The sequence below is a fragment of the Protopterus annectens genome, chromosome 4.part0 (genome assembly GCF_019279795.1).
Source record: "Protopterus annectens isolate FY-2018-M chromosome 4.part0, PAN1.0, whole genome shotgun sequence".
In the NCBI taxonomy this organism is placed as follows: Eukaryota; Metazoa; Chordata; order Ceratodontiformes; family Protopteridae; genus Protopterus; species Protopterus annectens.
This window is the reverse complement of record NC_056733.1, coordinates 1,699,082,602-1,699,100,039: the sequence shown is the minus strand read 5'-3', so window position 1 is coordinate 1,699,100,039 and position 17,438 is coordinate 1,699,082,602. Positions and strand designations below refer to the sequence as shown.

General features: G+C 37.6%; 1 protein-coding gene across 1 annotated transcript in view; it reads right to left on the bottom strand.

Annotated features, from left to right (window-relative positions):
- The window catches only part of ARAP3 (ArfGAP with RhoGAP domain, ankyrin repeat and PH domain 3), a 1,205,760-nt gene that overhangs the window by 715,382 nt on the left and 472,940 nt on the right, over nucleotides 1-17,438 (bottom strand). Inside the window, exon 4 of the mRNA XM_044069919.1 lies at nucleotides 4,568-4,644. Within this exon, the coding sequence (XP_043925854.1) occupies nucleotides 4,568-4,644 (77 nt within the window). The remainder of the gene's footprint in view (nucleotides 1-4,567; nucleotides 4,645-17,438) is intronic.

The following is a 17,438-nucleotide window of genomic DNA, read 5'->3' as shown; positions in this document are numbered from 1 at the left end:
AGTCCCACACCAAAGAATAGAAGCAATATATTTACAAATACTAGTAAATAATAACAAATCCTCTACAAACATTGAAATTTTCTTGTATGAGCATTCAGATATTATCAATCTCTGGATGCTGAGATTTAGTCTTTCGTTCAAATAGCAGCACTGCAAGTAATAATATAAATAGTAATGGGAACTTTGGGAATCCATATTTTGTTTCCATGTGCAAATCAACTGACACAGAAATAAAACTTCCTATCTTGGCACAAGTTTTAGAATCTATATACAAAATAGCAATTATTGACATTAAAGGTAGTAGAACACTACTAGAGAATTAAAGTATATTTAATTTAGATACACCCACTCTATTTAAATCTAATGCTTTTTTAGGCTGTCTGAGGTCACTCAACAGAAAATCATTGTAGTTCACTTTGGAGATTCCAGTCACTAGAGGATAATAAGACAGCATCATCTGCAAACAGATGATACAACCCTTATATTCTCAAACTGCATACTCTGTGCCTCATTACCTAATGTAACGTACTCTAAAACTGCAGAACCTTGGGGCAAATGTTCAAGATTTAACAATGTGGTCAGTTGATTGAAAGGCTATTTCAAGTACTACAGTTATTAATGACAGAGAAGTCTATGAACATTGTAAGAAATGATATATTAAGTACGGTTATAGTAATAAATGCAGTTTTAACAGTTTTACTCATCCCTGTATGCTGGTAGAAAAATAAAATGAGATAAAAGTGTTATTATATGGAAGCCATTATATCTGCTGCAGTTCCGCTAGACCCCTGACTTTTTAATTTTATAACTAATCAGAGTTTGCTCAACTGAGACACCTATACCATTCATTTTTTAAAGTCAGTGTGACTTCTCAGTTTCATTTGATTAGTGTGATTTGGTTAGCTTACACCTACATGGAGACAAGTTTCTTTACATATTTAATAAATTAAAATGAATAATATCTGGAAATATAAGCATAAATTATATTGATTTCATTTATCATATTATTACAAATTTTAATTTCTTCTCTGGTATAATTGCTTCACTTTTTTTTTTTAATTCAGAACTATCCTTGTAGTAACCCAGGACTTCAGCAAAAAATGATTGTATCTCTTCTCTTTTTCAAGAGAGTGAAATCTTATCTCCTACATGTTCAAAACAAAACTGAATTCCGTACCTTCATAAAATCTGCTACTAATACATTGTCAGGTAATTAGAAGCAGAAGACCAGACAAGAAAAAGCAATGCACCAACCTCAAAACAAAAGAAACACAAATAATGTATCAGGATCAGACCCATATGGTCTTGATTACGTGTATATATTTCATGATTACACCCACACTAAAATTTATTCTAGAGTGGTGATAAGCAACTTTTAAATAATAGCCTTTTATCATGCCAGCTGATAATGCTTAAAAAAGTTTTATATGTTAAAGGAATCTTGCAATTATTTCATATCAGCAACAAAAATCCAGACAACCAAATAAAAGAAAAAAAAAGAAAAGAAAAACAATCTCTTCGGGTACCAACGTACTGCTAAATATTGTTTTTCAGTGTATTTCACTGAACTAGCTCAGATTACAATAAAAGAGCAAGACAAAAAGGTAGAGTTAATAATTGAGGTCAGACTGCACAGAGGAGAATGCCAGGATAATAGCATTCAGACTAACCTTCCATACCCCATTTCCCTGAAATAACTCATATTACAAAGAAGCAGTGGGTCATCAGAACATGACCTCTCCAAAATGATTCCTTTAAATGGAAAAATGCATTACTGAACATCCATCAGACTTAAAATAATTGCAGGATACAGCTTAAATTTAAACAGCTCTTCACTCATTTGTCTTCTGTATTACTCTCACACTTTCTGAGTAGATGCTATGTTCAGCATTTCTCGCACAGATTAAAACCTTAGCTTTCCAAGTAATATATATATTTATATATATATATATATATATATATATATATATATATATATATATATATATAAATATATATATATATATTTATATGGATTCCATACATTTGGTCGAATTACACTTAGTCGAAAATGATACCAGGTATTGCACTTCACTTAAAGCTCGCTTGACTGAAAGCTCACTTCGTCGAAGTTCATTTGGTTGAAAATGGAATATAGCCCCTGCCCCACTGCAGTGCAACCCTGGAGTGAGAATATTAAATAAGGGGGTGTGGGGGGCTGGGTGTGGGGGTCGTAACACCCCACATCATTTTAATGTATTCACTAGTATAAGAAGGTCTATCCATTAGAAATGCATTTATATATATATATATCTTTAGTAAAAACTATTGGCATAATGTGGCCCCCACACCCCCCAATGTGGGGGGCTGTGCCCCCCCATTTAATATTCTCACTCCAGGGTTGCACTACAGTGGGGCAGGGGCTATATTCCATTTTCGACCAAATGAACTTCGACCAAGTGAGCTTTCAGTGAAGTGAAATGCCTGGAATAATTTTCGACTAAGTGTAATTCATATATATATATATATATATATATATATATATATATATATATATATATATTTAGGCACATATGGGTCCCCTTGACTTCATCGACATGCCGAAACACCGACGCTAAGAAGACCGACACGAGAAGACCGACGAGACAGATGATCGACAATGTGAAATCCCGACAGCCGAAACACCGACATGGGCAACGTGTGAGCGCGAGTCGGTAAGTGTGCAATAGTGAGGGATTTAGCATTAGGGAGCGGACAGGTAAGTGTGTGCTAGTGAGGGATTTAGCGTTAGGGAGTGGACAGGTAAGTGTGTGCTAGTGAGGGATTTAGCGTTAGGGAGCGGACAGGTAAGTGTGTACTAGTGAGGGATTTAGCATTAGGGAGCGGACAGGTAAGTGTGTGCTAGTGAGGGATTTAGCGTTAGGGAGCGGACAGGTAAGTGTACAATAGTGAGAGATTTAGCGGTAGGGAGCGGACAGGTAAGTGTGAGATAGTGTGGGATTTAGGGTTAGGGTGCGGGTAGGGTAAGTGTGCGATAGTGACGGAATGTAGGTTTAGTGGCGGGTTAAGTGAGTTAGGGTTAGGGTGCTGGTAGGGTAAGTGTGCGGTAGTGTTGGACCTTAGGGCTAGGGTTTGGGATAGGGTTAGTGCATGTATAGTTGTGTGTTATGTGTAGTTTACGTTTTGTGTGTTGGTGTTTTGGGTGTCGGTATTATGGTGTTCGGTTTTGTGAGTTGTCGGTTTTGTGCGTTTTCGGTGTTTTGGTGTCGTTGTTTTGAGTGTTGGGTTTGTGGCGTGTCGGTGTTGTGATAGTTATCTGCACATACACATACATGCACATATCAGTCCACCTTCTTGTCTGACACCCTGTCACATCTATCACTTGTGGCTAGGCTTAAGATTTTCTGAAGTGGCCGACCAGGCTCATCCTTTTTGACAATAAAGTTTTTGCCAATGCATACTTACTTTAAATACCCCCCTCATGTTCAGCACACATCATAGTAATTTTTGCCTCAGATTTTTGGTCTGTTCCTCATAAAATCTGAGATTTTCTGGCAAACCATTGAGGACTGGAGTCACTAAATAGATCCATATTTTAGGCTTTGTCCAGATTTTTTACACTAAAAGATTGAGAGGTATGACAACAGTGGATACATGAAGTTCAAATCTTCTTCTGGCTTTTCCTGGTTAGGGGTCACTACAGCAGATCACCTGTCTGCTCATAATTGGCAGGGGGGTTTTATGGTGTTGAGTTGCCAGCCCAGCGTCCAACCTTCCACAGAAGGCACACACACATGCACTCACACTTAGGGCCAATTTAGAGTGTCCAATCTACCTACAGCATGTCTTTGGGATGTGGGAGGAAACAGGAGCACCTGGAGGAAATCCACATGACCACAGGGAGGACATGTAGACTCTGCAATAAAGGCACCCCAGCCAAGGATCAAACTAGAGAACCACTTGGTGTGAGGTGGCAACGCTAACTGCTACACCACTGCAGTCACCTAGATACATGAAGTTCAAATAATATTCAATAACATGCATGATTGTAAGCAATCATAATATTTATAACTGTAAAATAATCTTAAAGTTTATTTTGTAATTAATTTTACACAGCCTGTTGAATCCATCTACTGAGCTTTACAATGACTGATTTGAGGACAGCAGTACTTACAGTGATCACAAAGCCACATTTAAACTTAAGAAACCTAACTTGATCAAGAGAGACTTATGCGTAATAATCCGACAGTCACCAGCGTAAGGCAGATGACAGTTTTTATGATGAAAACAGACTGTTTAAACAACTCAGATTCTGAAAATGAAAGGTGAATTATTGTAATGTATTCATCTTTACAGGTTCTGCCCTAACATCAGAAGTCACACTGAAAACTCTCTATATATTAATATGCAGTTATCTACATTACCGCTGCTACCATTTCACCATTCTTGTAAAAATGCAAGTGAATGGCAAGTAATTATGCATGACTTAGACCTAAAACCATGGGATGGCAAATTCTGGCAAAAGTAAGTTAAATATCTACCCCGACATGTGCAATTTTTTTTAATGTAAGCTGTACCAAAGCCTTACCTTTTTTTGCTGTGCAGGAGTCCTGTTGAACGTGTTATCACAGTATATATCCATGGAATCCTCAATGGAGTCCGAGGCTGCAGAGCAAATATAAAAGACACTGATCAGCAGAAATGAAAATATTTCTTTTATCCCTGTGAGCTAGATGATGGCATACAAACCCTTTAGTTTTAGTAACATGGTTTTACGATACTTTCCTCAGAGTTGCTTCAAGGTCAGTATTACATGCCTTTTTGTCTTATAGTCTTGCACATACATATTTATCAGTGTATATGACATATACAAATATTCAAGTATACTACTATTTTTAAAATAATGTGTTCAAGATACTTAGTTTCATAGGTGTGTAGAAGGCAAGTAATCACTGGGATATTTTTAAGCCTAACCATGCATCTCAAATCTCTGATAAGTTCTGGTACCCTTGGGAAGTGTAAACAGGGGCTTTTAAATTAAACATTTACAAACAGGGGCCTACGAGATGAACTATTTACACACTGCCTGTACTGTTAAAATCATAGGTGCCAAATCAGGGATGAATTTTCTTTTCCACATCCAGTTGTCCAAGTTGCACTTAAATTGGGTTAGGAAAGAACTCTGCTTCACAAGGATCCCTGTTACAGAGAAGAGGTAGTTTTTGAGATAGATACCTCTCTCTCCACTGGGTCTTATTTACATCACATAAGTCTTTAGAAAGGGTGATCTGGTGCTTTTTGTCTTACAATTATGCAGGATATCCATCAGAGTGGGATTTGACAATTCCTTCTATGCCAGGCATAGATCACCCCTCAAGAGGCTAATGTGAATAGAATACAGAGATAAGGCTCTGAGATGGTCTGCATAGGGCACTCTGTGGAAGTTCCAATAGTTTTCTACCTGGTTAGGTACATACCAAAGGGGACAATGTTTTCAATGATAGGTCTGATAACTGCTAAATACAATGGAACAATGACATCCTTGGACCTCGATGCCACATCTTTGCTTATAGGTTGCACAACATAGAATGAATTCCTCACTGCTATAAACACACGTTGGTCAAAGGCTAGATTATCCTTTATGTATGTCTGACTACTGGGCATACTCTTAGGGCTGTGTTGTCAATATGATAGTTATCAGGGGTGGCTGACTTCCCAATGGATACTACTATGTGTTTTTTGACATTTAGTTTTGATCCATGGCTCTGACATGAGTTATTTGTTTGTTTAAGCCCTTCTTTGAAAACATTAGTGTCGGTGAGTGAGGGATTCTATGACTGCTCCTAATTTGCAATCATCTGCAAATTTGATCAGCCAGAGGCCCTTGACAGTGGCCTTGACTTGAGGGAAGTAGATGGTAAAAATGAGTGGTCACAGGACCAACCCCTGAGGGATACTGGCCTTTTTATACAGATGGACTCACCAACTGCAACTTTTTGGGTCCTGTGTCTGAGCCAGCTGGCCATCCACTGACTGACACAAGAGTTATACCCCATGTTTTGCCAAATGTCTTAGCTACATTAAGGTAGATAATGTGAACTGTTTTGTCCTTGTCCACTGCTTTGGTGACCATCTCAAAAAAGTCTACCCGACTGAGTAGGCATGACCTGCCATTAATGAAATCAAACGGTGCTCCATCCAGTGTCTTGAGGTTTCCTATGTCATTATTGACCATTTCCCTGACAATTTCCTCTGTGGCTTTGCATATGAGACTATTGAGTCTTATGGGTCTGTAGTTTCTAAAGTCTGTAGACAACCTGCCTTTGTGTAGAGGAATGATGGTTGCTGTTCGATATTCATGAGACATGAAGCCTTTATGGAGGCTATGGTTAAATACTGATTCCAGAAGGCCTGATTGGTCATGCTTCATGCTGTTTAGAAGACAGCCTGGGATATTGTTGGGGCCCGCTGATGTAGTGTTCTTGGTCTTAGAGACAGCACTGAGGACCTATCCCCAGAATATAGTAGGAGGAGTTATACTTGAGGGTATTTCCTTGGGGGAGGCTTGAGGGGGTAAGAGAGGGGTAAAGTTAAAGCTGAATTTGTCTGTTAGCTGATTGCTATATCTTCCGTCTTGGTACAGGTGGCTTAATTAACAATGAGCTCTGCACGCAATTATGTATTGTCTTTGAGACTGCAGTCATGGCTAAAGAATAATTTGTGGTTGTTCTTGTCCTAAATTTACCTCAAATCTGGATTTGGTAGAATTTATTTGTCTTCCAAGTTTTTTGTTTCCTTTGATGAGAGCACTTTTATACCTCTGGGTAGTACACCTTCTAATTTTTGCTATGATCTTAAAAGCCTAATGATGTTGTGATTCCACCAGGGTGGCTTGTTTTTTTTTTTTTAATTAGTTATGGACATACTACTGGTAGGTTGAGATGCATCTATGCAGTTATTAATATGCTTGTATAGGTTTTCTGTGAATAGTTCCATGTAGGTAACAATGTTCTCAGAATTTAGTGTGACTTGAATTTTTGCCAGGTTATCACTTAATAGTAGAAAGTTAGCCTTAGAGGAGGAGGAGTAATAGTTCCAGAATATTCCAGGATTAGCTAAGGTTCTGGGTTTTATTTTTACTTGCTAAGGAGACCATTTTGTGATCTGACATCAGAAAGGACATTGTACTAGGAAGTGTACAACACTTTCCCATATTAGTGAGGACCAGATCCAGTATGTTTGTGCCCCTGGTCAGCACATTGACATTGTGATCCAGGGAGTATGTGTTTACAAAATTCAGGAATCTCTGTGCTTGTATGTTTGGTGTCATACATGATTCCCAGTTAGCACTATAGTAATTGGCCCTGTACATGAATATGGGGTTGCATGGTAACTGTCTTCAGTAAGTTTAAATACATATTATGTGTTTCCTGGGTCATAGAAGGGGATCTGTAGTTTGCAAGGAAGTGGCATGGGATTTTGCCTATGGTGATTTGAATGTGGAGAAGCTCAAGTGCATCATCCTGTTTGACCAGCCTTGAAGTATATTTGGTTTTGATGTATATTTAGAAACCTCCACCTTTAGATCCTGCCAGTGTAGTAGCTGGTCAAAATGTGTGGAAGGCCTTCTAGCTTTGCACTGTTGGGGTGCTCTCCATGGCCTTAAACCATGTCTCAGTGACTGCACAGACACCAGCATTTTCTAGCATGCTCTATTTAAACATTCTGTTACATGTAAGGAGTTTAACAACTTTTTATTTTTAATCTTAGACAAAGTTGGGAAGTGAAATTCAAAAGTGTGCTCGTCAGGGAACCGGACAAAGTCCAAAATGCAATATAAAAGTAAATAAAATAAATAAATAAAATAAAGTCGGGGAGTGTCCCAGGAATGGAGATTGGGAGACCTTGTTCCTGAACAGAGATTTATATGACAAGTTTTATTAATGTAGATTCTGTCAGGGCTCAAAGACCAATTTTATATTTTACCTGCATTAAGAATGAAAAGTAACATGCTAAGGTAGTAGTCTGTCAGATCTCAGTTTTTAGAATCAGTGGTTTTAAATAAAGGTCACATGTTTTGTATTAATTTATTCTGTTGACGTTATTTTCTGTGGAATGAAAGCACTTAATTTATTCAATGCATTCTATATTGGTATTTTATTTTGGTATTTCTGGTTTAGAAGAACATGTTGTTACATTTTGATTATTGGTTATAGACTGAGGTCCCCTTCTATTGTTGCAATAACCCCACAACATCATTATATAGTCTTTAAGCTCCTATACAGAACACAATATAACACCTGAAAAATAAGCCTACAGCGTAAACAAACTCCATGTCTTACTGAAACTAATCAGTGCATACCTCTCAACCTCTTAGAACAAGAAATCAGGACAAAGCCACTAATAAAAGTGGGACAAAGGCCCCAAAATAGACATTTTTTTAAATATTGCTCCTACAAACTTAGAAAGTTGATAGAATAATGGGTTTTACATTAGCATGAATTTTCTGAAGGAAATAAAGTCTGAAACTCAAATGTCTGTCATTATTTTCTAACTTCAGTCTTCAATGATTTGCCAATAATTTGCAGAAAACCACAATTTTATGAAAAGGAGACCAAAAATATGAGGCAAAAATTTGGACATTCTGTGAAAATATGTACAGTTTAGAGGTATGACTCAGTAACTGATAAAACTTAGAGGTAAGGCATGGACTGAATAGATAAGTGTCCTCACAAATGCAAATAAAAACGTCAGTTATCAACAAGTCAAAACTGATACTGGAATTTCCACTACCCAGGCTAATGCTGACTGTTGTCAGAGAGTAAGTCTCCTATTTAAGTCAACCCAAGCTATTCTGGAAAGCAAATACAAATGTAGGATTCACTCAGTTTTCCCCAAACCAGTCCTATATGCAGTACCGGTCCCATTCTTATCAATGACCTGAAGTACAACATAGCTAATCCCCCATTTACCACAACTCCTGCATTCACTAATCCACCTATCATTCCCAATGTATGCCACTACACAAAATCCTATAAAAGCCACCATTTTATTTCAAAATGACAGTCAAATTAAAAAAAAATGCAGAAAAAATCACTTTAGACATAATCCTGGCTTATCTCTCACTCACACCAATATACTACGATTAGGCCATGATACACTCAACAAGCCATACACTTTCCTCTACAATATTTCCCTCACCAGTAATACCCTTCCCTTTAGTTTCAGACATGCTCTTACCCCAGAACTGGTGAAGAGCTTTCTCCCAGTCACTACCAGTGACTGTCATCCAACTGCTGACCTGTGTCCACTAACTGAAATATTCCATAGGCTATGAACAGATAATGAAGTACTTCATAAAGTGTGATATCCTCTGTGATGGCATGACTTTACATCACACTACAGCAACCTGGCTGCTATCTATAACTTTGATCATATTTCTACTGATATGTAGCAAGGCATGCTAACTTAAAAAGGGCTTTTGATACAGTACATCAATCTATATTGCTTAGTAAATTAGATGATACTGGTTTCTTTAGTAATGTTTTGCAGCAGGTCAGGAGCTATCTAACTGACTGACCTTTTAGAATTGTTGGTCTAGATAAACATCTGTTTCTGGTAGAATATACAAAGGTGCCCATCAGGAAGCAATATTTGGATTGCTCTTTTTTTACTCTTAATAAATGATCTTAACTGATATCTTCCTAAGGCAAGTTATATCATTTTTGCTGATGTAAAGTTTATAGTCTTTACCAAAAGCTAGTAAAAAATACCACTCATGAATGATTTACAAAATGACTTTAAAGCTACATGGAATTGGACTCAAGAAAGCAAATTAACAGTCAGTGCAGGAGCTGTCATAGTTATGCTTTTTGGTACTTTTCATAAACTCGGAAATGCACAATATCTTCATTAAAAGTGCTTTGGGAAGTCTTCTTTGAATCAAGCAACAAAAATACCTAGGCATCCCCTCAATGCTCAGTTCTCAATTCACTTGAACATTGAGTTTCAAGTCAATAAAGGACTTAATCAACTAAAGCTTTTGTACAAAATCTAATTGTGCTCTGCTCAGAAAACCTCATTAATTCAGGCCACAGGAAAAAAAAAAAAACTCTCAAAATTTGTTAATCTTGACATCTTACTAGCAATAGGGATCATGAAATTACACTGCAAAAATAAAAATGACTCCCTGTGTAGGTCAGGACATCATTTCTTTTCTTCTCAACAGTCTCGTTTTTAAAATACTTGTTGAATATTATTGGTCTTCTGTCCTTCACAAACTAAACATATGAAATCAAAGGTTCTCTCTCAAGAAAACTGACTGCATATAGATAGCTAGACAACCACATACTCTTGTTACCTGCCAATAGACCTGGATAATTGAACAGGTTTGAAAATAAATATAAGTGCTTTAGCAATGCTGACTGATGCCTTAAACATCTAACATTACAGACAATTGTATCTTCTGTTTACAGAGCTAAGCTATAAGATCTTGGTGTCACTCAATAGCCGACTGCTGCATAATGCAGATGCTACTAATTTGCAACTCACTACACTTTTAAAATGACTCTACTTTTTAACTCTTGATGTGACTCCTGACATCGTATTGCCTGCATTTATTTTATCATTGTTATTATATTTCTGCTATGCTGTTATTATATTGTATAACTATTGCATATTTGTCTTAGCCTGCTTGGCCCCAGTATTGGTGGAAAAGGTTTTATGGCCCTGTCCATCAACCCAATTAACCAAAGTAATAATTAAATAAATACATGCTTACATACATACCAACAGGCATGCATAAATGCATATATAAATAATCTTTTACAAATGATGCAGTTAGTTAGCTAATGGTATCTTAGCAATGAAATTGTTTTGAATGTTATATATTTGCAAAAGCACTTAGTTTCCAGGGGCAGGTATTAGGCGGGGGCCACCTAGTTTTACTTCTTCATCTTCTTTGTGATAACACTGTTGACACACTGTTGACATATCTCCATATATCTCAACCTTTTAACAAGAAATCTGGACAAAGCCTAAACTAATGGGGGGGGGTGGCAAAGGCCCAAACATAGATACAGATTTCAAATATTGCTCTTATAAACTTAAAAAGTTGCTAGAATAACAGGATTTGTGCTAGCAAGCATTTTCTGAAGGATATGAAGCCTGAAACTCACATATATGTCATTATTTAGTGCCTTCTGTCCTCAGTGATTTGCCAGAAAAAATGTAAAATTTATGAGGAACAGACCAAAAATATGAGACAAAAATATGAACATTCTGCAAAAGTCTGTACAGTTGAGAAGGTATGCATACCTCTCAATTGTTCTTGGTTTTATAGAACATTACTAATTTTGCTTCATATAATTGCCCTGTCTCTTTTAAAATTTTTGATTTTCAGTTAAATCACTGTGGACTACAGTCTGTCAGCCATGCTAAACATTATAGGTTTATACTTCTTATCATTCAGAAAATGCAAGTTAATGCAAAACCAAGTGTTCTAGTTACATTTCTAAGTGAATTAAAATAATATTTAAAAATTGACTCTAATTTAGGAAATTTACCGTCTTCCATTATATTTGATTTTATCTGTGATTCTTGAGCTGAGAAGTAGACTTCATCATGGTCAGCCTAACATAAGCATAAGAAGTCCGGTATCTTTTGGGCCTGTTGCTCGTGAATGTGGGCTGATTTCATGCATACCACTGCAGAAATGAGGAACAGAGTTCCTTGTGTTTGTAGGGCACTAGTCCTGTGTCTTAATGTTCTTTACTGTTATATATCTTAGTACATGTCTTTGTAACAGGATAAGATGTGGCAGTATTTAAGCTTGTTGTTCATGTTCATCTACCTAAATATTGATAGATTGATAAACAGATGTTATGCACACACACACACACACACACACACACACACACACACACACACACACACACACACACACACACACACACACACACACAACATAATCTTTAAATATACTAACTTCAGGACTGAGCAGTAGTGAGGCAAAGGCTAACTTCCTTAACCTACTATCTCACAATCTTTGCAAACAGAATGCAACATCAATTTCAGAACTAAGTGAAACCCAAAAAAATGTACATTGCCATTCACTTGCACAGCTGTAAAGCAACAAAATGTACTCACAGATGTACTTGTAGTGCAAATACATATATACATATATGTGTGTATGTGCATGTGTGTGCAAGATCAAAATGAAATGTAAACAAGCTCTAGGGGCCAGACTTCCATTAGCGGTTATAGTTTGGTGCTTTACCAAATCGAATAAATACTAAGTTATACTGCAAAACTATTATAGCACCATTGCCACAAAATGTTGCAAGCTTGTTTGGGAAAGCCACACTGACCTTGATTTTATGGCCATTCAGGGTGAGAAATATAGCTTTAACTAAAACCTGGATATTCGCTTATCAGATCTAGGGTTCACTATATTGTAAAGATTTACACCAGGGAAAATTCCCTGAAAATCATGAGAAACTGTTCAAAACTAGGAATACAGTGTCCTGAAATGTGTAAAAGTGGTGTTTTGTAGGTTTTATGCAACTGCAAAGACTGTGTACAATACCTGAATAATTTCAGTAATAAATCTAAACAAATCATAAGCAATACTCAAGTACACAATCCCTTTATAAAAGCTCAAGAAAAGATCAATTACAACATCACAGTAGGTAACATTCCAACACTGACCACCTGGTCAGCATAGCTGTTTCTCTAAACTTTCCCTTTTAGCATAATCAAAGCCTAAAATGCCATGTTACACTCCAAGAAGGGATAAATTTAAGTACCAGCCTTACTTTTCTGTTTGTCTCTTCATTCTGCTGCCTTTGCTTTACATTTGCACATTACATTGCTTTTCATGAACTATCTTTTTTATTTTTCTTCAGTATATTACCCGCTACACACACCACAGGACAAGCACATACCCCCACATTTGCTAAGACCCTTAAAATTAAGATTCTCAAACTTCCCTGACACAGAAATTATGATAACTATACTTTACAACTTTAAAAACACACTACTACAGCAACACTCTCCAAGACACATTCAGCCTTAACTCACAGTGTGTCAACATCTAAGCCCATAAAGTAGACAGCCTTAAAGTCCAATATCTTTGTCATAGGAGACTCCATTTTGAGACACATAGAAGTCTCCCTCACCAGGCTGAGCAAAGACAGGATTACAGGCAGTTACCTATCACGGACTAGAATCCAACACATTACACATGCAGTCAGGTGACTGATCAACAACCAATGTGATTCAGGGACAGTCCATGTGAGTGTAACTAACTTGAGGTGTATCTCCCTGGACTATAAGATGAGACACATGATGGAGCTCTCAGACTATGCGGCTAAGGTAGGTATGAGTCTAGCATTGAGCACCCTTCTATCTTTTCCAAGTATGAAGCCACAGGATGAGCAGAAGATAATCAACTTTGATAATTGGCTTAGTTTTTGGTGTTATTTGAATGGGGTACAATATTTATTAGCATGTGATGATATGGATGACTGGTATGCTGCTACACCAAGGATAGCTTGAACCTGTCCACTCTAGGCCTTTGAATATTGACTAATACTTTATCTACCCCATAGTGCATTTTTTAGGCATTTCCACCCTGATAAACCATCTGACATTGCTAAACCAACCCCTGATAATCTAAAGGTGATACTACTTAATGCCAGGAGTCTAAACAAAAATCCTCTACTCCCTGTAAGCTCTCCTCACTCTGAAGAATACAAACAGAAGTCTATGTAGTTACTGATACATGGTTTAAAACAGCGAAGAGCACACCAGTAGTGCAAGGCTGCAATGTCTTCCACACATTTAGACCTGCTACTACACAAAAAGGAACAAAATGTGGAGGTGCCTCAATTTGCATAAAAAACAATTACATCTCATCTTTGGTTAAGCAGTACAATGCCCTTGAGCTTCTCCATGTATAACTCACAATAAGCAAAGTCCAACATCATATCTTTCAGAGCTACAGAACACCCACTATGACCCAAGAAATACACATCACTTACTTAAATGAACTGGAGTCACTATCCATTCTACCCAACACTATACTCATGGGGAATTTCAACTATCTTTCTATAAAATAGGAAACTTACATGACCTCAGTCATGCAGGCGTAAGGATTCCTGGACTTTGTCGATATGAATACTTTGGACCCCCCACCCCACCCCGCGTGTACCAATCTCACTGGTGAGGTCAGACTATGAAGTTGTCTTCTTTGAAATAAAAATAAAGCTTCAGACACAACCTAACCCTGGAATTTTTTGGAATCCATCTATCCAAAACCCCTTTTTCCAATTTTTGCACATTTGGTTGGACTGTCACTTCCCAAGTAACAGTCATCTACAGAGTACAGCCAAGGTTCACACTGTTGGGTGGCTAGTCCTGTCATGCTAGTTTCTCTACACCATGCACTTGCACACCTATGGCCAATTTATAGTGTCCATTCCATAAACTGCATGTCTTTGGAATGTGGGAAGAAACTGTAACACCTGAGGGAAACCCACACAAACACAGGGAGGACATGCAGAGTCTGCACAGAAGGCACTCCAGCCAAGAATCAAACCTCTGAACATCTTGCTGTGAGGTGACAGTGCTATCTACCGTGCCACCTTTTTAGGAATCATCTCCAGGCAAACTTCCATCTTTTAAGTGACACCCTTGCAAAATTTCATTTCCCCCCAAACACCACTGTCTATGCATAGTCATTCATAAAGTCCCTGCACAGCCATATACATATTTTCATAGAGGTAGTGATACCTGCCCAAAATAAGCACAGGACAAGTTAAAAAAAAAAACAAGCCACCATGGCAGAGTCTCACCATAAATAGGCTGTATATAAAAGATGAAGTTATGTCCAAAAAAAGGAAGTGCAATGCCCAGCAAGACAAGAACTCCCTCAGCAAACTTAATAAGCACCTCACTGCACTAATTACATTTACCAAAGCCAAATTTGAGGTAAAAGTAGCCACCCAGTTTAAGGACAGTCATACTGCATCCTTCAGCTATATCCTTAAACTCAACAATGTGCCAAACTAACTTTAAATTATTGAGAAAGAGGATATAGCTAATCTACTGGCCAATAAATTAATCTGCACTTTTTCTCTGCTTCCACCACCACAAGCCTCTCAGGAAATACTCACAACCATAACTCCCCCCAGCTATCACTATGGAACATGCCCTAAAAGCGCTCTACAAAGTGAAAAACACCACATCCATGGGACCTGATAATATCTCAAGTTGCCTCCATAATAGCATGAAAGATAACCTATTTGGTCCACTATAATCACAATTGAACCAGCACCTCCAAACAGACTACATGCAGAACAAATGGAGGACTTCAAATGATACCTATCTGCTTAAGGGTGGGCCATCCATGGACACAGGAAACTGCAGACTCATAAGCCTGACTAGTCTCACATGTAAAGTCATGGAAATAAAAATCATGGATATGATAAATGACAACATCGGTAACTTCAAAACACTGAATCCAACTCAGTTTGGATTAGTTAAGGGTAGGTCATGCCTACTCATCATGGTGGACTTCTAGAAAGTCTCCATATAAAAGGATGAGGGCAAAATGATGCATATTGCTTACCTTGACCTGTCCAAGGCATTTGATATGATACCTCACTCGGGCATTGTAGATAAGCTTACAAAATTAATTATAAACAGTGACCATTTGAAATGTTGGGATCCACTAGTGTGAGTCCCAAAACATGGAGACTAAATGGCTGAAAATGGACTTAGATATATTAAGCCCAAGATGGACATTTCCTGGAATATTCCCTTTTCTCTGAGGTATGGTGATCTCTGACTTAGTATATATAGGTTTTGGGGGTTTGGGAGGACAGGAGAGATGTTTGAGATTCGCTCTTCTCACAGATTTTTTATCTATTCTTTCAGCATGTCAGCACTCGACATTTTGAGTACTAATATTTCAGTAGGGAGCTAGTATAAACCCTTATGCCATATGCTGAATAGCCAGCTGGCTCACAGATATGACCAAATAAGTCAGGATGTAGGAGTCTACTTCCACTAAATGGCAGGTCACTAACAGATTCCTTCAGTGCTCAGTGCTGGGGCCACTTCTTTTGGCATCTACTTCTCTGACATCAAGGCTAACATAAAAGGCCTCTGGTTGTCTGAGTTTGCAGACAATTGTTAACTAGGAGCAGTCACAGAATCTCCTAGTGACATAAATACTCTAAGAAGGCCTGACACATATTAATAACTAGTGACAGTTATGGCCTAAAACTCAAATTCCAGAAGTATGTAATATTCTGCATTTGGTAAGAGGCCGCCACAGCAAACAAATACTACATTGCTAATACAACCCTAATGGTAGATCCACTAGTCAGGGATTTGGGAACTGGCATGTATCTAATGTAGTAAAAAAATAATTCTATGTTGTGCAAGGGTTTGGTGTCTAGGTCTAGAGATGTCATTCTTGCATTGTACCTAGCATAAAACTGGAGTGTCTGCAGAGATTCCTCACAAAAAGAATACATAGCATAGTCTACATGTCATACACAGACTGCTTCAAAATGTTATCCTTATACTTGGTCTCTAACAGACTGCTAAGAGGAGATCTACCACCTGGCTTACAAAGCATTTTCTGATCCAACCTCAATGAACCTGTTACTTACAAAACAAATAGCATCAGAAATACTCAGTCTAGGGATTCCAACCTCACCTGCAACATAAATAAGACATGTTGGAGAGGCAGATATATATATATATCAGAGATTATCCATTATCTGGAACAGACTTCCCATTCAGGTGAAGCAAAGTTCTCACCTACTCTCATTCAAGTGCAACCTGGATCAGTGGATGGGGAATCATAAAATTGCCCCTAGCCTTGCACCTATATCTCTATTAGAAAGTGAGTGTTTGTAAATGTGTGACCACCCACACCTAAGTGCTACATGCCCTGCATAAAACCTATGGGATCCATACTGGTCCATTAAAACTGGACGTCAGGGTTAAGCCTAAAATGACATTTTAGGGTCATTAGCCTAGTAATCTATATGATCCTATGATCCTATTAAGTGCATCTGTTGCATCATATATGTATATTACTTGGTTTAGGCAAGTGACAAGTCTATGAGTTGGTTTGGAAAGCACATGATAATTTGTTACCAGTTTCATCCAGTTATTTAATGACTTTACTATTTGGAACTGGCTTTTGTAGCCTAAATGACTACTAAATCTGTTGAATGTCTCTAAAGACAAAAATAATTGAGCAACTCTCCTGGGAATTTCATCTGTTTATAATATCAGCTTCTTTGAGCTTTTTAGTTACAAAACTGGGAATTAGTGCATTTTACTTTCTTATTTAGAAAGAATTACAAATATATAAGATAATTTTCTCAAATGTAACAGACAAAAGTTTTGTCAGTCAGGCAGGTAAGGACTAGTCCCCA